General features: G+C 41.9%; 1 protein-coding gene across 2 annotated transcripts in view; it reads left to right on the top strand.

Moving 5' to 3' along the window:
* The window catches only part of LOC120516651, a 157,737-nt gene that overhangs the window by 88,223 nt on the left and 46,234 nt on the right, over nucleotides 1-23,280 (top strand). For both annotated transcript variants that reach the window (XM_039738468.1, XM_039738467.1), the window contains exons 6-9: nucleotides 8,493-8,545; nucleotides 8,974-9,113; nucleotides 10,735-10,859; nucleotides 14,535-14,595. In XM_039738468.1, the coding sequence (XP_039594402.1) occupies nucleotides 8,493-8,545; nucleotides 8,974-9,113; nucleotides 10,735-10,859; nucleotides 14,535-14,595 (379 nt within the window). The remainder of the gene's footprint in view (nucleotides 1-8,492; nucleotides 8,546-8,973; nucleotides 9,114-10,734; nucleotides 10,860-14,534; nucleotides 14,596-23,280) is intronic.

The following is a 23,280-nucleotide window of genomic DNA, read 5'->3' as shown; positions in this document are numbered from 1 at the left end:
TTGCCTTACGCCCCGGAAGTACGTCCGAGTCAAATGGACAAGGGGAATGACGTACTTCCGGGGTAAAGAAATAAATCACAATAACCAATACTACAATAAACCAATCCTTCACTCCCACAATCCTTTTATATTCCCTGACCCGGAAGTGTTTCCAATCCCCAGTCCACGTGATCTCCTATTACTTCCGGGTCAGATCAAAAGTCCTTTTCTTCACCGCGGAAGCACATCATTCCCCTTGTCCATTTGACTCGGACGTACTTCCGGGGTGAAGAAAGGGACTTGTTATCTGACCCGGAAGTGATAGGAGATCACATGGACTGGGGATTGGAACACTTCCGGGTTAGGGAATATAAAAGAACTGTGGCAGCTCCCGGATGGCGAGCTGAGCTGGGTGGTAGAGTGGCAATGCGTCTGGGAGTGGTGGAGAGTTTATTATTGTGGTTATTTGTTTGTTTAATGAGTATTGTGGAGGAGAGGGTGCTTTGTGCACTGTGCTGTATGAATAAAGTCAACATTTGGTGTCTGGAGTCTTGGACAGGGGTTCAAGGGAGCAGTAGCGCCCCCTATCTGTCACAACATATAATAAGAGACGTGATATTCATAAATATAAAATAACTTTAATGACAGCTTTAATCATTTTATATTTTGTCATATTACAAAATTTTATAATCATTGTTACAGTTCAGGGCAGCACGGTGGCGCAGTGGGTAGCGCTGCTGCCTCACAGTTAGGAGACACGGGTTCGCTTCCCAGTCCTCCCTGCATGGAGTCTGTATGTTCTCCCCGTGTCTGCGTGGGTTTCTTCCCACAGTCCAAAGACATGCAGGTTAGGTGCATTGCCGATCCTAAATTGTCCCTATAGTATATGTTGTCACGCATGCGCGAGTAGGAGACCGCGGACGGACTTTAAATCGCTTCGAAAGACGTTTGTCGGCAGGGAGTGGCAGGGTACTAACCTTTCTCCTTTGTCTTCCAGGAAAAGAGACGCTCCGCCATCATAGCCTTCCCACAGTACGTCCACTTCCCCCCTTCCTCCGCCATCTTTCCTGACGTCAGCAGTCCCATCCTCCCTCACGGTTCCTTCCCAGCATTCCTCCAATCCGGCTCCTCCCCTATAAAATGGCCGCATATAAACTGTTTTTGTTTATATTTTGACCTGCATTTTTTGATATATTGTGGATTGTCTACAATATACGGGGCCGGAAAACCCCAAACCTTTATGCTGTTTGTTGCTTACTCTTTTACAACGTACAGTATATGTATACTATATGTGTACTAAATTTCATGTCAATAGTTCAAAAGGCTGCGGTGGGCTGGCGCCCTGCCTGGGGTTTGTTTCCTGCCTTGCACCCTGTGTTGGCTGGGATTGGCTCCAGCAGACCCCCGTGACCCTGTAGCTAGGATATAGCGGGTTGGATAATAGATGGATGGATGTTACAATTCATATTATTTTAATGGTAAAAACAATTTCTAAGTAGAAAGACCAAAGCTGGTTGTAAAATCATAAATTAAAGGGTTCTTCACCATCCCTTCTATGTTTATATAAATATATACATTTTTTGTTTATTTTTTCTATCATTTTTAACAGTGAATTTCTGTTTGTTTCATTTTGTAAATTGTTTAGTGTACCTAAATTCTCAAATTGCCCCCCTAAAAAATCAAATTGCCCCCCAGTGGGACGTGCACCCCACATTGGGAATTACCTATCTATCATCTTATATAAAACACTACCATTTGTCTGTCCAGGATTTTAAGTCACCTGTACCTCACAAACCATTTGAACTATCTATCCATCCATTATCCAGCCCACTATATCCTAACTACAGGGTCATGGAGGTCTGCTGGAGCCAATCCCAGCCAACACAGGGCACAAGGCAGGAAACAAACCCCCGGGCAGGGTGCCAGCCCACCGCAGCCATTTGAACTAATGACATGAAATTTGGTGCACATAAACTACGTGACGTCTGCAATCTGCTTTCGGGGTGATGATTGACCTCAAAGGTTATTCCTCTTTTCATTTTTATTTTATTTTATTGCAGAATCAACTCTCGGCAGCAGCCAGCAGGGGCCGTGTAGCGTATGCACACAGTCACTGTTTTCATTCCCTACCACCTTCACTGTCACTTCCCCGACCTCTTCATATCTTAATTCATTCTTGTGGCAGATTGAAGACTTAAGTGCCAACTTAATGTACTAAGTAATTACAACACAAACATTGACTTAATCAGTTTTAACACAAAAAGATGCCAACGAAAGAAGAGAAGCAGCAGGCCGCTAGGTTGGAGTAAAGAAGAGCTGCTCAGGAAGTGGCAAGCACATCAACCTCTGAGAAAATGAATGGTAAACGTACAGAGAAAGAGAATGAAAACCAGGCATGCTCAAGTCAAGTGTATTCACTGCATGTTATCGTGCAGTGCGCCGTTACTGGTATAAAATAAAAGTCTATTTTGATACATTCTGGTTCTTCTTATACTCTTCGGATTGAGCCACCACCCTTGAAATTTCTGTGTGTATAGCAACTGTCCAGTCTTGTTGAATACACGTCATCTGATCTCTTAGTCATCCTTCAATACATTGTGTTGTACGCTTGACCTTTATCTGGCTTCCACATATGCCATAAGAGGTTTCTGACAGCTATTAACACATTATGCTATTCCTTGAAGATAAATGCTATATTTTAATATGGAAATCATATCAAAACACTTTATCCTTAACGACTACGTGACACATAAGTCTAACCTTTCTTTCACAGTACGAGTGTATTAGTGAACATTCAACATGGGGAGGCAGAGGACACTGTGTTTCACTAATATACTAACATTTTATTAGGATGCAACAATGATTACTTATCTATGTAAGGTGGCATATACAGTTAGGTCCATAAATATTTGGACTGAGACAACTTTGTTCTAATTTTGGTTCTGTACATTACCACAATGAATTTTAAATGAAACAACTCAGATGCAGTTGAAATGCAGACCTTCAGCTTTAATTCAGTGGGTTGAACAAAACGATTGCATAAAATGTGAGGCAACTAAAGCATTTTTAACACAATCCCTTTATTTCAGGGCTCAAAAGTAATTGGACAAATTAAATAACTGGAAATAAAATGTTCATTTCTAATACTTGGTTGAAAACCCTTTGCTGACAATGACAGCCTGAAGTCTTGAACTCATGGACATCACCAGATGCTGGGTTTCCTCCTTTTAATGCTCTGCCAGGCCTTTACTGCAGCGGCTTTCAGTTGCTGTTTGTTTGTGGGCCTTTCTGTCTGAAGTTTAGTCTTCAACAAGTGAAATGCCTGCTCAATTGGGTTAAGATCAGGTGACTGACTTGGCCATTCAAGAATTTTCCACTTCTTTGCTTTAATAAACTCCTGGGTTGCTTTGGCTGTATGTTTTGGGTCATTGTCCATCTGTATCATGAAACGCCCGCCGCCCAATCAATTTGACTGCATTTAGCTGGATTTGAGCAGACAGGATGTCTCTGAACACCTCAGAATTCATTTGGCTGCTTCTGTCCTGTGTCACATCATCAATAAACACAAGTGTCCCAGTGCCACTGACAGCCATGCACGCCCAAGCCATCACACTGCCTGCCTCCACCGTGTTTTACAGATGATGTGGTATGCTTTGGATAATGAGCTGTTCCACGCCTTCTCCATACTTTTTTCTTGCCATCATTCTGGTAGAGGTTGATCTTGGTTTCATCTGTCCAAAGAATGTTTTTCCAGAACTGTGCTGGCTTTTTAGATGTTCTTTAGCAAAGTCCAATCTAGCCTTTCTATTCTTGAGGCTTATGAGTGGCTTGCACCTTGCAGTGCACCCTCTGTATTTACTTTCATGCAGTCTTCTCTTTATGGTAGACTTGGATATCGATACGCCGACCCCCTGGAGAGTGTTGTTCACTTGGTTGGCTGTTGTGAAGGGGTTTCTCTTCACCATGGAAATGATTCTGCGATCATCCACCACTGTTGTCTTCCGTGGACGTCCAGGTCTTTTTGTGTTGCTGAGTTCACCAGTGCTTGCTTTCTTTCTCAGGATGTACCAAACTGTAGATTTTGCCACTCGTAATATTGTAGCAATTTCTCGGATGGGTTTTTCTGTTTTCGCAGCTTAAGGATGGCTTCTTTCACCTGCATGGAGAGCTCCTTTGACTGCATGTTGTCTGTTCACAGCAAAATCTTCCACATGCAAGCAGCACACCTCAAATCAACTCCAGGCCTTTTATCTGCTTAATTGATAAGACATAACGACGGACTTGAACACACCTGCCCATGAAATAGCCTTTGAGTCAATTGTCCAATTACTTTTGAGCCCCTGAAATGAAGGGATTGTGTTAAAAATACTTTAGTTGCCTCACATTTTTATTCAACCGTTTTGTTCAACCCACTGAATTAAAGCTGAAAGTCTGCACTTCAACTGCATCTGAGTTGTTTCATTTAAAATTCTTTGTGGTAAAGTACAGAACCAAAATTAGAAAAAAGTTGTCTGTCCAAATATTTATGGACCTAACTGTAAGCCAGAAACTAAACCAAATGATAAACACATTAATGGGAAAGCGTGTAAATGAGTGCAAAATTGGCATCACCACAGGAAGAAATGATTTATGGTCTGAGGAACCTTTTTCTGAATTAAGTTATGTTAAAAATGTACTCTATCAGGGATCAGTGCTTGGCCACTGCTGTTTTAAAATTATGTAAATAACCTGGGCTAGAATGTAAAAGTAAAAATAATGTAAAAAGTGAGTTTACACTGAAGTTGAATCTAAACCAAAGGGGAAAATATCTGCAAAATTCTTACAGGTGGACTTTACCAGCATTTATAGTTGGGCAGATATTGGTCAAATGTAACTAATTATAAGTAAATGTTTTACACTTATAAAGTACAAATATTAGAATTATTTACACAATGGAGGGGACAGGGTCTGAAATGTGAAAGTTCACCATATGCGAAAAACTTGTGTGTTTTCCACAATTCAGTTCAATATCTTAATTCCAATTCATTTGCCTTCTGGAGAGGATCTTCCTGTAGGCAAACAACAGCAGTTCCATTTGGATTGAAGATGTCTGCAATCCAGTCCATCGTATGTCACCTGCAACCACTTTCCACTACAAAATCAGATAGTTGACAGAAAGCTTCTAGAATGTTACATATCTGTTGAATGGTAGAAAAAAACTACAAGTAAATGGAGGCCATATGCTTAAGCGTAATATCTTCATAAGAAGTATTCTAGAATATGTGAAAGTTTAGTCTCTAATCATAAAAAAGTCATATTAACAATATTAAAATGAGACAAAAAAGAGAAAAAGGGTTGGATTTCCACCCCATACATTCAGAATCCTTTCAGTAATTAAAGTGTTTTTAATGAGAGCGAGTAATCTCTTCAGACTGAGTCCAAACATGCAACTGCAAAGGAGGGAAAGTAGCTGTTTCTTATAGCTTCTGGTGAGGAAGAGGTAGGACCAAAGGCCAGAAAAAGTGAAGGTGAAGTCAACGGAAGGGAGGTTCTGGAAGTAGAGATGGAATGAAGCAGGCATCAGTTTCCGAGGATCTGGATGAGAGAGAGAGAAACTCTTTAGTGCGCCCCGTTAACCCCTGCTCTGACTTACTGTGTTCAGCCAAGCCCACTGACTGCCTCCCATGCACTCGTGTGTGACAACACACATTATCAGATATCAATAATTCATTTTTAGATATCTTACAATGCACTTTGTGGTGTGGCAGCATTTGTATTACATCACATGTAGCACACAAAAAAAAATCGGGAGTGTGCTCGCCTCGACTTTCTCGTATACTGAGATAAAGGAAAAGGTCATCAGAACTACTTCCAGTTGCACAATAATTCTCAAATACCATATCCGTTTGTTTCTCATCATAACTAACTGATAATATCGATACACAATCATTCATCTCTATTTATAATGAAACTTTATATTAAAATGATGTTTTCACACTTAGGGAGGTCGAAAACGGTGGTGGAATTTTTTCATGATTACAGATGCATTGCCTAGATTACTTGCAAAGTAAAAAGAGTTTTAATCAGCTAAAAACACAGAAAAAGTGTTAGTATTATATAATATTTGTTGCAATAAATTACTATAGGTAAAACTGCATTTAGCTGCATTTAATTATGACGATGATGGCGGAAATTTAAAAAAATATCATAAAATGAAACGTATCACTAGGAACACGATGGGGACATAGCAGCTTATTGTTCTCATTACATCTTTATATTTACATGTTATTCTTAAACTGATGATGTATAAATTGAAATAAAACTAATAATAGTTATTGAAAGAATATGTGTTGTATTGAATCCAGTTTTTAATATTGTGTACACATTTATATTTCCATGATGCAAAAATGCGGATGGTTGCTTCAATAAAATACTACTTTCCGGTTGAGTAATGTTTCTCAAATTTCATATCCGTTTGCTTTTTATCATTATAAATCTCTATACAAAATTTGAATCATCTGTCTATAATTTGATACGCCCGAGGGGACCGGAGGAGGGCTGGTGCCTCCTCCCGACCACGTGGGGGCGACCGCCCTAGTTTTGTTGGTGGCCTCGGGTAAGGGGCTTGGAAGCGTCGCTCCGGTGCCTGAAGAACCCTGGAGCCCAGCACTTCCACCACACCAGGAAGTGCTGGGGGGGAAGAGGACCAGGAACACCCGGAGGACTTCCGGCTACACAGTTGCTGCTTCCGCCACACAGAGGAGTGTCCGCGGAGGAGTGTCGGGAAGCACCTGGAGCCCATCCGGGCTAGCATAAAAGGGGCCGCCTCCCTCCAGTCGACAGCAAGAGTCGGGTGGAAGTGGACGGAGCTCGGAGGAGAGGAGTGGAGGCGGTCTGAGGACTGAGCAAGGCATTGTCGTGCGGCCAGGACTTGAAGGGGTGATTGGTGCTGCGGCACTGGGTTGGTGTACTTTACTAAACTGTAAATATAGTGAATAGACGTGTGTGTGGTGAAACAACATGTCTACCTGTCTGTGTCCAGGCTGTACCCCACATATATACACACATATTGTGGGGTACAGCCCGGGCACAGACAGGTAGACATGATGGTTTCACCACACACACGTCTATTCACTATATTTACAGTTTAGTAAAGTACACCAACCCAGTGCCGCAGCACCAATCACCCCTTTAAGTCCAGACCTTTCACACAGTGCCTTTCTCTTTTGGCCGCCTCCGTTCCTCTTCTCCACAACCTTGTCTTTCTTCCACCCGACTCCAGCCATCGAATGGAGGGAGACGGCCCCTTTTATGCTAGCCCGGATGGGCTCCAGGTGCTTCCCGACACTCCTCCGCGGACACTCCCCCGTGTGGCGGAAGTGCCGGCTGTGCACCTGGCAGCACTCTGGGTGTCCCCAGTCTTCTTCCAGGGCTCCAGAGACATGGGGGCGCCCCCTGGCGGTGACCATGGGGCCACTACAGGGTGGAGCTTCAAAGCTCTGTACCCGAGGCCCCCAAAGGAACCAGGGCGGTCACCTCCAGATGGTCTGGGGAAGGCGCAAATCTTCCTCCGGTCCTCCTGGGCGTCCCTCTGACAATAAATATATATATATTATAATTATAACCATAGTTTACTTGAAAATTTACGAAAGTATTCAGTTAAAGTACAACTGGAAGTGGCCCAAAAGGTGATAGGATTCCTTATTTTTGATATAAAGCAGGTCTACAAAATCTCATTGACCGAGGAAGGCAAAATGATTTTGAGTTATCGTGTTTACTTACAGACACACAGACAGATATAACTTCAAAAATGCTATTTTCGGACTCGGGAAGGTCTAAAACGTCAAGATTCATCAAAGTCTCGAGGTTGAATTTTTTCACAAGTCCTTTAATTTCTCTAAACTATGTACTGTATACGAGACAGTAAAAAAGTTTTCTGAGATTATCAAAAATTTTGTAATTGTGAATAAAGGATTGTAGACTTGTATAACAAAGCCTAAAACTAAGCACAGTTCTGCTTGGCACTTAGAAGTTATCTGAATTGTCAGACATATTTCATTCTGTAGCGTGTCTTTCCTATGAATAAGAATCTTGATCTGAGGTGTTATTTAGTACATGTAAAAGTTGGAAAATTAAGTCTGCTGATCAAAATCTAAGATGTTTAGAAAGACGCATTGGCCTTGGTTAAGGAGTATCGTCTTAGTGTGAAAGAAGTAGTTTCTATGCACATGTGGATATTTACACTTACATTGAGGTGTGATTTAGGACTTGAAAAAGTTTGAAAATTAAGTCTGCTAGTCAAAATCTAAGTCAATTGAAAGATTTTTGTGTTACTTCAATAACTCATTATTATAAGTGAATTATTTCCAAAAAAAAGGAAATGTTTTTAAACACCAACAGCTCTTCATGGCATTTCCATCTGTACTTCAGTTATAAATGGAATAGAAATATAGTCACTTCCCTAACAGATGCTTGTTTCACGGTTGACCACCCTAAAATGCATTCTGTTTTTTTTTTTGTCTCCCATTTTTCAGGGTGATGAATACAAAAGGCTGACACGTGGCTTCCATGATGCTATCTCAATTAGGTAAAAAAACAAATGTTAACAAGCGAAACCTTTTTTATAATCATGAAAATTGGAGAAATGTCAATGAAAAGAGGTCACTTCTCCAGTAATGGAAATTTCCCCCAGTGGAAAGCAAGATTTCATGTTCCCCACATTGGCTAGGATCTTGTGATCACTTATCTCTTTACCTGATTTTTACCTGTATGAAAGTTTTCTTATGTATGTGTAAATGTGAAAAAGGAAATACACGGTAGCGACTAATGTGCGCTGCGGTGGGCTGGCGCCCTGCCCGGGGTTTGTTTCCTGCCTTGCGCCCTGTGTTGGCTGGGATTGGCTCCAGCAGACCCCCGTGACCCTGTAGTTAGGATATAGCGGGTTGGATAATGACTGACTGACTAATGTGCGCCACTGCCTTCAGTAAATTTTCTCCGATTTTCCTCCCTTGGTAGAAATCTTCAAACTCACCGGGAGCACAGAGAGCCTCAGTCAAAGAGCTGCAGCAGTCTGCCGTCGCTAGCCTGTCCCGTCAGCAGCAGAGCCGCTGGAACATCTCCAGTTTGTGGAAAGACCGCACCCCATGAACACCAAGGTACTGCATTGACCTTTTCCTGTTATCCAGCTCTGTTAAAAGAGAAAAACAGAAGTGCAAGAAAGTCACCTTCAATTTATTTTTATTCTTTTCTATGGAAATAATCCTGAAAGAGAAAAAAAAAAATGAACCTAGCGCACATTTGTGTAAGAGGCAGTTAACTTCAGTAGATTTAAAAATGAAAATTTCAGAATCCAGTTCTTAATATTACTTGTCTCATACTCTCACATGAAATGACGTATTAAGGACAGAGGCGCTTTCTGTACAGTACCGGACACTCCCAGATCGGTGCTGCTGGAAACGTTCCTTTAACTCTTTCAGGGCTGATGTCGACTTTTGTCAAAAGGAGGAGTTGACGATGGTAATCAACTGTAATCGGTGACAAAACCAAGTGTTATGTCTTAGTTGGACTCTCGTTGACTGAAGGAATGTTAGATTCATTGATCTGATCAAGATTTCCTGCAGTGACATGAGTAGCAAGGCGCAAACAACAGCAAAAATGGGACTGACGTCTGGTGAGAGATCAAAGCGAATGCGTAAAGCAAAATACTCCATGGACGACATTTTGCCTATTATCTCTGAACTGGACTATGACTTGTCGGACTTCGATTTTGATACAGATGATCGAAAACCAATGTGAGGTTCCAGCTTCAGCTGATTGGTCCCCAGCTAATCGTTGTACTGACAATGTCCGCCAGGGAGGACTGCCACTTAACAATAACAAGAGATAGAAACCAGATTGTAATGCACTGTGACCGTGACCGCTGCTGGTTTCCCAGACACGTGAAGACAGCCTGGCAGCAAGCCTGCCGCACATTCTTGGCAAACTGGCAGTCACAGCATGCAGCAACAGACATTTTACGTAGATTTCTGTGTAAAGCCATTGCTTTTCAGAAACTGTTTTTTGTAAAAAATATTCAGCCCTCAAAGAGCTAATGTGGACAGTAGTAGGGAGATGTGCGTCGTCTTCTAAGTGCTCTCCTCAATCATACTATCATTTTCTGTCCGGCCAAACACATATTGGTTTATACCAGGGGTCTCCAACATGTCGCTCGCACTCGCAACCTCTTTCCAAGTAGCTCGCCAAAGGATTAATGAATCCTACGTGAATCTGAAAACTTGATTAGTCAAATAAGGGGTGGGTGATCTTTCCAAATGTAAAAGTAGCTCTCAGGGGAAAAAAGGTTGGAGACCCCTGGTTTATACTATTTAAAAAGCTTGTATAATGTCGACGAAGAAAAGGTTGTGCTCAGCTCAGTGGAAAGGGTTTCAGTGTTCAGTAACAGTTTGACTGAGGCAGGCTGACTATACAGTAGTTCATTAGGCCTCTAAACATGCAAGCTTCTCTACAGTACTTACTAGCGATATAAGACACGTCATCATTTTTCTTTTCCCTTTAGGCCTGCTCCCTCCTTCAGAAAGGTGGTTTTACAAAGGCAAACTATTTAAGAAAAAATGCTAAGCATTAATAAAGCTTTTAATTACTGATGTGCAGAAAGAAAGGGCAGAATGACTTTATCTGAAAATAGATTGTTTGGCAAGCATTCCATTGTTTTCTGGATGTTTTGGACGAAGCTTCTGGCCTTTCGTTCCTTACCAGTTGTTTTTTGATATCTTTAAGGACATGTGGACAACCGGTTCCTTGGCAACAAGAAGACGAGATCCATAGCCTTAGGGCCTTTATGTCTTATCTCCAGGTCTCTTCAGCTGAAGCAAAGAGCAAGTGAACATGAAGACACTCCGCGGGTAAAATCACATCTTGAAAGTAAAGAAAGTGTCTTGCTAAGATACACTTGGCATTTACAGGCTGGGCTTGTTTAGAAAGACGCATTGGCCATCACTACGGAGTATCATCTTAGTGTGAAATAAGTAGTTTCTAGTGGATATTTACACTTGGATATCTATCTACACATCCTTACATTATACAAGAGACGTTCAAAAAGTCTCCACACTTTTATATTTTTATTGGAATTGGTGATTGGTGGTGGCATTAAAAAGTTGGTACGACGCTAGGAAAATTTCATTGTTAACGAAGGTTACTATGTAGAAAAGTGATGTCATTTGTTTTTGAAATTCTTAATAAATAGAGTTAAAAATAAAATTGTGGAAATTCTTTGAACGTCCCTCGTATGAATAAAAAAAACATGGAACTGTAATAACACAAGTGCTTTACTAGGCGTACCTCAGCCTAAGGTCTCCTTTGTGTCTATAGTAGCTCATTAAGGTTGCATATCAGTCTTACAGTTTGTTTTGCACATGCACATCTGTAGTTTATGGATCCATCAGGCCATTCATTTCAACCTCCAGCTGTTTCCCAGTCCGAGTAGCAGGATTGTATATTATACATTGTGAGTGCCTGCCTGGCTCTCAAGGAGCTGCTGGGTCCAAGGCAAGGGCACCACAGGACAGAAGAGATCTAAAAAAGAGACTCCAACACTAACAGAGACCAGTCCTGGCAGTAGGGCCAGTGTGGTAGTGGGGGGTCTATACTGTACATCCTGGATGTGTGCTTTGTGCCTTTAAAGGGCATTAGACAGGGCACTGGTACAACTGTGGAGGCGAGAAAGAGAGGAACATACAGTACATGACCTGGATGGAAACATTTAGTTTATGGCCCAGTGCTAAAAGGTGGCAACTGCGCAGATGGCAAGAACACCAGGCCTTCTCTCCTAAACGCAAAGGGAATAATGAAAGAGTCAACACCCTTTGGCTGCTAAGTGCACACACTAACAGATATGAAGTACGAGGTGTGATCAAACAGTACGGTGAATGTTGATGCAGAGCACCATCCAAGGGCAACGCAAAACAGTTCAATGCTGGATCTGACATGTCCATCCTAGAGCCGAGTTTCAACGAGTTTGATACTGTCGGTTGTTTGTGAGCCACTGTTGTGTTTTTCAAATGTGTCGTTAATAATGGATATCGAGCAACACATTAACACGAAATTTTGTTTCAAATTGCAAAAAAACTCAGGAAACCCATCAGATGTTAAAATCGGTTTATGGTGACACTGCACCGACAATTAAGACTGTTTACAAGTGGTTTGATGGATTTCGTAATGGATCTGACTCGGTTGAAGACAAGAAAAGATCAGGACGTCCTTCACCATCAATAACTGAGGAAAATGTTGAAACGGTCTTATTCTTCATCATGACAAGGCTCCTTGTCACACGTCCCTTGTAGTACGACAACTTCTGTTGAGTAAAAACATTACGCTGTGTCTACATCCACCTTATTCGCTGAATCTGGCACTGTGTGGCTTCTGGCTGTTTCCTAAATTGAAAATAACCAAGAAAGGCAAACGATTGTAATCCATTGAGGACATCCAGGCAGCCACGACAGTCCAACTAAAGACACTCTCGAAAGAAAATGTCCAGAACTGCTTTGCAAAGTGGTAGGAGTGTTGGGATAAGTGCATTCGAAGTGGAGGAGAGTATTGGGAGGGTGACTAGTACAGTGGAACCTCGGTTTGCGAGTAACTTGGTTTACGAGTGTTTTGCAAGACGAGCTAAATTTTTTAATACATTTTGACTTGATAAACGAGCGATGTCTTGCAATATGAGTAGTATGGATACACTTTGTCTGCTGAGCGTCATGTGATCACAACTGAGCTGATGGTTCTTCTCTCTCCCGCACGTCTCTCTCTCTCCTTATGTCTTTCACTTGCGCGCACGTCTCTCTCTCTCTCCTTATCTCTCTCACTCGTGTGCACGTCTCTCTCTCTCTCCTTATCTCTCTCACTCGTGTGCGCGTCTCTCTCTCTCTCCTTATCTCTCTCGCTTGCGCGCGTCTCTCTCTCGTGTGTCTCTCTCTGTCTATCTCTCTTGCTTGCGTGCGTATCTCTCTCTCTCTCTCTCTCTCTCTCTCCTTATCTCTCTCGCGTCTCTCTCTCTCTCTCTGGCAATCGTCTCCTATTCTCCATCTGAGTCTGCGTGCCTCACTCATATAGTCAACATCCGTACGAGCGTATACTGTTTACTACAGCATTGTGACTCTGTGTGTGCTGTGAAGTGCGAGTCCTCGTCTTGCGCCCCAAAACATGAAGCTGAGTCTCAGTACTTTAACAACACCAGCTTTATTCAGCTTGAAACAACACAGTTATTTATTGTAGCGGGATCTTTATAATGTTCCTTGTATCACCAATCGACGGCAGGTGCTTATAGCATGTCCGCGATCTTTTTGGATACGCTTTAACGGCGAACTGCTACAGCGCTGGGAGACTGTGATTGCTTTGGGACGCTCTTCCGCGTGTTGTCCCGTTGGGTGGAATCCCACAAGAGTTTAGAAACTCACTCACACCAGCCATGATTCTTTTAAAAGGTAAAGTGCAGGTTAATTTGTTTTATGTATTTTTACTTTATATTTTGTATTAATCATTTTTATATGAATAGTTTTAGGTTGTGGAACGAATCGTCTGAGTTTCCCTTATTTCTTATGGGGAAATTCACTTTGATATACGAGTGCTTTGGACTGCGAGCACGTTTCCGGAACGAATTATGCTCGCAAACCGAGGTTCCACTGTAGTTGTAAATCTTTTACTCCAATAAACGTTTCTTTTTTAAAACATTCACCGTATTTTTGATCACACCTTGTATTATGACATTAATGTCAAGGGAACGTAAGGGCCAAATGCTTTAAGAGCAACTCAATTTTTAGTGATAGGGTGACTCCTCCATGTAATAGAGACATCTCTAGCCTGGTGTGCTCAGAGCACAGTTATGGATGCCACAAACTCAGTAATGATTTTGAGGCTGGTGGATGATGAGATTCCACAGGAAGGAAATGAAAACTGCCTCGACTGAAGTTCTAGCGGCGAGAGGAGGCAGTGAAGGAGGACTTAGAGGCCAGGGTCACGAAAGATCTTCAGTTGCTTGATACTTTTGGAGTTTGACATCTGGGTAAGCCACACAGCTAGGCAGACTGAATTAAGAATTGCTGAGACATGCTCAGAAAAGCCAGCAGGGCTTTCTTTCTGTCGGCACTCTTTTGACCCTTTTTATCATAACATTCTGCTGTTTATTTTAAATTGCTGCAGGTTTTGTTTCCTTTTGCCTCTTTGGTATTTATGTGGCTGAGGAGTTCTGCTCTGTCGCTCCACATATTAGTCCTGTTATTTCGCAAGACCTATATCTTTTGTTAATTTCATTGTAATTTGCTTTTCACCTCTGCCTTTTTCAACCTCACAACTATAAATGAGGGAAACTATTAATTTAGTATTGTGGCTTTATTATTGGTATAAGTAACAACGAAAGCTAAGGCATTTTGATTCTTTTCTAAGCACACCCTTAAACATAACTCATTTCTCAATATGCGATCTATTCATGCATTGGCTCTTGCCAACCTTCTCGTTTTTCAGTTACGTGTCGGTGTCTAGCTGGGTTACGAAATTTGCTGATGTTTGATTGTTTGTCTCCTGAACAGGCATCTGACCCACTGACTGATGAGAATTCCTTGAAATTAGAAAAATCGTCAAAGCCAAAAGGTAAGAAAGCAAGACAGTGCATTACTGTTAAGATGCAATGCCATGCCTCGTTTCACTAAGTTGTTACAAAGCTCCTTATTTTTGGTTTTAGAATATGTGACTCACACACAGTGGGGAGTATGCAGAGGAGTAAGAAAAGCACCATAATGGCTATCTATTTTTGTTCTAAAAATTTGGGTGAATCTGTACCAGGTGGATGCTTTATTCATGCTTAAAAATTTGAGACCCTCTCCCCCATTATCTAAGGTTCCCTACAAGCTACAATACTGCCTTTTGATACACCGTACGTTCTTCTGTTCCTTGGCTCTGAGCTCTTTAGTGTAATTTGCCACTGTACACAAAAAAATTGTACTCTAACACCTTTGGGGTTGTATTCGAGACATTACTAAGAGCTTCTTATCCTTTCTGCTGTCCACATCATTATTATGTTGTCTCCTAAATTTGCTTGAACTTCAGTGTTTAGACCAAGGGTGTCCAACTCTGGTCCTGGTGGGCCTCAGTGGCTGCAGGTTTTCATTCTAACCCTTTTCCTAATCAGTTTTCACTGCTAATTAACTCCTTTCCCCTTCATTTTAATAGCCCTGTTTTTAAGGATTCAGTTCTCTGAATTGATTTGTTTCTTCATTAAATGGCAGCCAAACAGAAATGAGACGTGAAATGAGCCAACAGATGACCAGTTACACTGGAACGTCAAACTCCAGCCAATTTCACTCCAATCAGTTTCTTAATGAGAAGCCAATTCTTGTTGTTAATTAAAGCCGTTATTGAATATCAGGACTTGTTGCTGCTCTCATTCTGCCACAGCTGGCTTCTGATTTTCTGTTTTTCTAAGATCACCGTCAAGATGTTTGGTGACCTGAGCACACCAACATGACCAAGACCTTCACCTTTCTTTATGTTCTGGTTAGCTGGTCATGTGGCGGCTTGTTTTGTGTCTCATTATTGTTTGGCTGCTCATTTAGGAAAAAGAAACAACAAAGGGGTCTGAATCATGACAGTCAAAACTAAGACAACACAAGTTAATCAGCAGCAAAAACGGCACACTAATTAAGAAGATGGTTAGAATGAAAACCTGCAGCCACTGCAGGCCCACCAGGACCAGAGTTGGACACTCCAGGTTTAGACTAAAGGTCCATCCCATTTTTAATCCATGTGCAAAGCAAGAAACTGAGATGATCACACTCTGCCTTTATCAGGCACAGCAACATTTTCAAGCTCCTACGGTGTTTCCTGGCCAACTCAGAGACATCCTCTATCTCACATTCTGGGATTTCTAAACTGTGCTTGCTTACCACCAAATGCTGATTAGTTGACAGGTCTGCACATCTCTTTACCAGGGCGTCCACAACATACACACCCCAGGAAAAAGACACAGCAGCTCTCACATCAGATATTAAATGTTTACCCAACATACTGGTACATTGCAGTTACGAGCAGAGTTGGGGGTAACATATTAAAAGTAACACGTGTGATGTAGTCAGGTTACTCATTAAAATAACGAGCAATGTAACGCAATACTGCTGAAGAAGAGGTTAAGCACGTGCGTAGCATGCAATCGAGTGAAAAGAACTGATCCAGAGTTATTAATATACATTTAATCCTGCAAGTGCTGAGAGGTACATTTACTACGCCCAGTTTAGGGTCACAGGGAGCCATTGATTATCAGAGCACCACTGGGTTTAAGGCAAGTACGCCAGTCCTTCGCATTGGTCAATCACAGAGCCAAGTAGAGGCAATCCAGTAACAGAAACCTAGAAATAAAAACTCAATTTAGTTTTAGTCCAGTTATTATTTTGAAACAACATGATCAGGTGATGATACCACGACTCTTCAGAGGCTCTTGGTGGAGCTATAAAAAGAGGAAGGTTGTTATTTAATTCACAAGAAAATGATCAAATCTGGCTGTGTTTCCGCTCATTTTTGTACATTGGATTAGGATTTAATTACAAACGTTGGACAGTGAAATATGCAGTTTTTCCTACAAATTAAAAAAAGTAACATACTCTTTGTAAAAAACTAGGGGGCTCTGTCCCCTGCTCGCTTTGCTTGCCAACCCCTGGGTGGGCGCTACGCACAAGCCTGTGGTGTTATGGGTCCACAGCTCACTGAGCAAAGGCCATTTTTAAATAATCACCGCACCCGAGGCGGCTTCGTGAGGGGGGGCGATGTTATAGCGAGCCGCGGGGCAGTCGTCGATATGGGCGTTTCTCACCGTGTGCACAGGTGAGGAACTGCCCACATTCGTGATTGCTCCCGTGGCTAATGCTACAGCTGTGATGGCCCCTCACGTTATAAAAAAGAAACGATTGGGGAAGGAAAAGGAAAAGGAAAGAAAGGAAAAGAAGAGGACGGAGGTTACAGGGAGCGAGGAAGCATGCGGTGCAGGAGAGACAGACACGCGGTGCGTGCGTGTGGTGAGCGCGTGATCGAGCGCTCGAGGGCAGCTGTAAGGAAGCTGGGTGTTAGGCCGACACCCAGGCGTTTGAGTTGAGGTTGCTCCCGCTGAGTGACCAGGTAGCGGGAGTGCCTAGAGGAAAGCGACGAGCCGCAGAAGGCCGTGGAAAGGCAGCGGAAGTCGGGAGGCTTGGTGGTGGAGTCCCCAATGTGTGCGTCCTGGTCATTGGTGGACATCAAGTCTCGGGGACTGGGATGAGTGCCATACCGGCCAGGGATCGGAGGTCTCCAGTCTCGCGTGTGTTGTAGGAGGGCAGCTGCAGAGAGCGTCTTGCCTGCTGCTAAGCCCAAACGGGATAAGCAGGTGAGACGCTAACAGAAACGCTAATAAACGATGCACCGGATTTGTTGTTGTTTTAAAGACTGCTTCCATAAGAAGATTTTAACCTCTGGTTTTAAAGGATTGTTTTTTCTTATTATTGTTTTAACCTCCACGTTTTTCATTTTATGGATTATTTATTTAATGAAGAACTTTGAAGCTGCACTATTTATGGAACACTGTTTTTGTTGACTGTTTTTAATAAAAGCACTGTTTTCACTTTTAACCATCCCCTTGTTCAGATGCTCAATTATTTGCCTTCACTGACTAGCTCACTCGGTTTCATTATCGACGGTGTTGGGTTCAAGGGTTCCCAAACATCAAAGGGAGTGTGGAGCCAGCACCCACATCGTCACAAAGCCACTTCGCAGCTCTGCCGCTCACGTATGGGGAAGCAGATGTCCAATTTAAACAGATTGTTATTTTCATGGGAATTGTAACATATGCATGATAGAACTAACTATTTTACATTACAGCGAGTAATTAACGATAGTAAAAAAATAGTAAAACGTAATAAATTGAAAGAAAATGATGTTTCATGTTACATTAGAGGTATTCGTTGCTTTATACATTTTTGTTCTGTTTGGCTTTGAAATGAAAACACAAATACTTTTTAAACTTACACTTTTACTGTAAAAACAATTTTTTGTAATTAATTTTTCGTCAATATCGCATTGAATTTTGATTCCGTGTTTGGAGTTACATCGTGACAAGGCAACGTATAACTGCCCATGAGTGAATATCATTTCTTTCACTCCAGTAAATAAACCAGCTTTTTCAAATGTTTGTCCCTGTGATTTGTTATTGTCATAGCAAAAGCTTTTCTAATGGGAGACTGTAAACGTTTTAATACAAATGGCATATCAAGATCTCCTTTGGTGTCTAATGTTATCCGCAGAAGATGTACTACATTACCTTTCCTGACGCCTGTTAAAATTTTACATGTCAGAATTGTTCAACTAATTTTGAATACAACTAATCTTGTCCTATTGCATAGTCCGTCAATCAGACATAAATTATGCAATAACATTACGACACATCCTTCTTTCAACAGTAATTCTACTGGTGAAAGACCGGACGGTGTTAACGGTTGTAGATATTTTATGCGATATTGTAAGTTGATGTTTTCATCTTCCGCACAATCACCAACAACTCTTTCAGCCTAGTAACCGATCGACATTTTTGCTGTTAATTCGTTTGACTTCATTGTTTCTCGGTGCTCATTTCTTCAGTTGATAAAAATTCTTCAATAAGTCTTTTTTTTTATTGGAAACTTAAAGTGAGGAAAATATAACAATGTATAAGAGCTGAAAGCTCAGGAACTGTGTCTGACAAAAGCATTCACACCAATGAGAGGTGAGAGGACTGTGAGCGTGGTTGAAAATGGTTGAGAGTTGGGTGGGACTTGAAAAAATCTCTTGGAAATAGTCTCGTCTCAAGATTTTCTTTTATAATAGAGAGATAACTGTATAACAGACACATCTTACATCTTTTGTAAGCAATGAGTAATGTAACTAAGTTACTTTTAAAAGTAACTTTCTCAAGCACTGGTTTTGAGCAACCTTGTGTTCGAATGTGATGCTTGTTAAATTTGCACAACTTACTATTCAGATTCAGTTCAGGCACAAAATGCGTCCCAATCCCACTTCTTCGTGTATCTCTGCCTTTTCTTACTTGGACATTGAAATCTCCCAGCAGGACTACATAGTCAGTAGATGGTACTCTTTTAGGAGTCAAAGCAGCTACCCCTAAATGGATGAATGCTATGGTACTATAATAATAATTGTTTGTAAGAACATATTTGTTAAAACCACTGAAAATTTTACTCTCTGCCATTCAAAGTTGGACTGGCACATCTAGAGGTGCAAACTCCATTAATATATAACCTTCAGCTTAGGACAAGTGAATATTCCTCCCGCCATTTCAGAAAGTTTCTGTGGGGGAACGTCAGCTTATTAGAGATACAGTACATGTGCATATAATAATGTGGCTCACATCCCGTCTGTTTGTCACCCTGAAACAACCATATGTGGACCGTGCTAATCATCCTCTTACTTATACTGTATAACGAACCAATTTACCTGGAAGGTGAGAGAGCGGCAAAAACTTAGAAAAGAGGCAAAAGACAAAACTTTGAAGTGCGTGAGATGGAAGTTGTTGTCTCTAAATCAGAGCACACAAAGAATCCTTATTTTGTGGCCTAAGTGCAGGTGTCATCAACAAATTCAAATATGTTGAATGGTAACATGTTACTGTAGAGTGAATGCAGTGAGCTCAACCACACCATGCTGGGAAAATAAAATGTCTGACTTCAGGAGAAGCAGTGTGTGATTGCAGCAGAAGAGGGAATAGCACATCTTGCTCTCTGGTTTCCATCTGCCAGTTGCATATGTCATTGGCAATGCGTTATTATGCAGCGTTATGGCAGAACAGTTTGGAGATACAGATGTGGCAGGTGAGACAGCAGCAGAAGAATCGGGTAAAACACATAACCTATGCTTTTGAGTGAAATAACAATGTACTGTATACAGTTGTCAGTAGGTCGGTAGGGGACAGGGGCATCTGGTCCTATATCAATGAGGTCAGGGGGCCTGTAGGGTAGTCTTCCAGTTGACCCATCCAGACACCTGCATTTAAGGAGTTTCAGGAGTTTTGTGCTCCACAAATGAGTGCATGCAGTGGCTCTGTTTTTCACTCTGGATGTGTGTTCAGCTCCCTGGGAACGTGTTCTTTCGTAATCATACCGTGTTACTTAACCGACTTAATCTATATAGATATAACATTAAAGACGATACCCCTCCCTAGTGATACAGCAGTAAGAAATCATATACGAGAAATAACTTAGCTTTGATTAATGTTGGCTTACACTGCATATGATACAAAAACGAACGAAGCCAGTGAAAAAACCCAGTCCAAGAGTGAGGGCCCAAGGCGTGGGGCCTGTCGGTGTCTTCGGTACAGTGAAAGGCATTTTCAGGAACAGGTGGCGGCATCTCCCATCTGCTCATTGGCTTCAAAGGTGTGCCTGGCAATGTGCCAAGGCTTTATACTGTTTTCTGCATGTGCCGGGCCCCCTTAGGCGAACGTGCAATTTCAAACAAGGCAACGATGCTTAAACGAGGATACAATTCCATGCTGAATTAACAGATAGAAATAGCACACGGTTACAGCATCTCACAGTCTGACTGCGTGCTGTCTGTTTGTCCCAATCCATCTTATGTCATACTGCATGCCTAGCAGTTCTGTGTGAACCCCTGTGCTTAATCTGGCTATGTGTCAGCTGTGCATGTGAGCATAAAAAACAGATTTATCTATACTAATAAAAGGCAAAGCCCTCACTGACTCACTCACTCACTGACTCACTCACTCATCACTAATTCTCCAACTTCCCGTGTAGGTAGAAGGCTGAAATTTGGCAGGCTCATTTCTTACAGGTTACTTTTAAAAGTTGGGCAGGTTTTATTTCGAAATTCTATACGTAATGGTCATAACTGGAACCTATTTTTATCCATATACTGTAATGGATGTTAGCTCGATGGCCGTGGGGGGCGGAGCTGTGTGTGACATCATCATGCCTCCCACGTAATCACGTGAACTGACTGTGACCGCAGTACGTAGAAAAGAAGGAAGAGCTCCTAAAGAGCGCTGAAGAAAAACGCTGAATACTTTATTCGCGAGATACAAGTTTAATGAGAAGACACGAGGTATAAACGAGACTTTGGATCACTTTGTAACGGAGCACAGGCACAGCTCAGAAGCTTCGATGCATGTACTCCGAGCGGCTCACGTGAACTGACTATGAACGCAGTACGCAGAGAAAGCAAGACCTCTAAAGAGCGCGGAGACTTTTAATCACGTGAACGTGTCTGCAAAAAGTGCCGTTTCCTGCACTGCAAAAATACTACAAAAGTCGGGCAGCCGGCGCACGTGCGCGCGTAGCTGTGCCGGCCTTTGAGACGCTGACTGCGCTTCTGCCTTAAGTGAATGTAAACACTTTTCATTTTTTTCCTCCTTCCCATGAGCTATAGCCCAGACAACTGTAAACACGGGATCCCATTTCTAGACCGCGGCAAACTAATATTAAGGCGCTTCGGACTTTCTTTTATAATGATATCGATTATGAGGTCGTCAGGTCGGATTATGAAGACACGCACAGGAGTGGAGGACCGACAGTGCCATCCCGGACAGTTAATGGCAGGGCCGTCTCTCCAGTCTACACGAGACCCACCGCGACTCTCATATCGTCAGCGAAGACATCTCTCTACACTATATAAAAGAAAAAGGCAAGTTTCCTTTCTTTACACCTTTTTTCCTTTTATCCCAAACCAAAGCCTTTCTCTCTTAACACTGCAAAGGACACAAAAAATGATTTTCTTTTAATTGCTGGTAATGCCGGTAAGGCACATTACCACAGGCAGAAATTTGAACGTTCACATAGAAAATATAATTTCTATACCACAGCCCGTAGCGCTTTCAAAAGGGATCAACTACCAAGAGATGATCCATATACATTTTAGCTGCTGTTAGTTACTTACCTGTTGTGTTACACCGGCTTTAAAATGTAGCTTACCCGAAATCACTCCAGTAGTGCTCAATGTATCTTTACTTCTTAAAACGTTAATGTTTTACTGTTTAATAACTTATAGACTATATTTTATTATTTTCCCTTGCACTCAGTGAGCGAGGCCAATGGGTGATCAGTTATATATATATATATATATATATATATATATATGAATGACCTCCAAAGAGCGCTGAGACTTTTGATATCATGAACGTGTCTGCAAAAACTGTGGTCTCCTGCCCTGAAAAAGTCGAGCAGCCAGCGCACAAGATAGCTGTGCCGGCCTTTGAGACACTGACTGCTCTTCTGCCTTAAGTCAAAGTGAGCACTTTTAATTTTTTTCCTCCTTCCCATGAGCTATAGCCCAGACACATAGTTGTGCTTTAAATTAACTAAAGAGATCTTCATTGAGATCTTGATCTTTGTTTGTCTGCGAATTCCACGCATGCGTAGACCACCGTCCAGTTTAGTACGTTGTTGTTACTCACGGATGTCAATGTGCCGGAATAACGAAAGGGGTGGTGGACAGTGTTACGCTGGGTAGCTCCTAAGGCCTGGATAGAGAATGAGATTGGCGAAGATAAAAGGTACGTGCCTACGTAACATATGAATAAAAGAAAGACAGTGGATAAAATGAATGACAACGTAACAGCACGTTCCGGAAATTATTATTGTTATGTTGTAGCCGGCGAGTGCTGCGCGTCTTACAGTTGTACCGTGCCTTGCTCACATGTCAGTGAAGTGATCCCTATTTATGCTTTAAAGAGCCTGGATACCTATGTGTACCCCTTTTATAACCATTGCTCCGTGTATATTGCCTTACTCTTTGGAATTGCCACAAAGCAACCTGCGAGATTGGAGAAAGGTTGAGAAGACATCGTGAGAGGAAACAGCAGCATCGTGAAAACAAGACGGACTGTGAACAGACAGAAGCAGAAATGCTTCTACACCAACACATAATTACGATTCGGACAGTGATTTCGAGTAGGCCGTTCCTATCGAATCATTGTCCAAGGATTTTCTTTTGTAATTTTGTTTGCCTTATAAAAAATCATAATGCTGTCGATGAAGGGCCCAGTTCACAAATGGCAGCCGCGTTTAAACAGGGAGCCCTTCACAGACAACTTTAACACGCGCAACGTAGTTGGGTGCACATGGCTAGTTATATATAATAATAGAGTTAAACAGTTAAAATGTCATAAGGGTTTCATTGTCGGCATGGTAAATGTGCAGGATATACCATAAATGGTACAGAAAGTACAGAAAAAGCTCACTCAGGAACGCCCACAAACTTACTCAGAAACGTTTTCTTAATATAAGGTCATAATCCTAGGAGAAGACAGAAGAA

The sequence above is a fragment of the Polypterus senegalus genome, chromosome 16 (genome assembly GCF_016835505.1).
Source record: "Polypterus senegalus isolate Bchr_013 chromosome 16, ASM1683550v1, whole genome shotgun sequence".
Classification (NCBI taxonomy): Eukaryota; Metazoa; Chordata; class Cladistia; order Polypteriformes; family Polypteridae; genus Polypterus; species Polypterus senegalus.
Note: the sequence above shows the minus strand (reverse complement) of the source record. Positions and strands in the feature narration are given on the sequence as shown.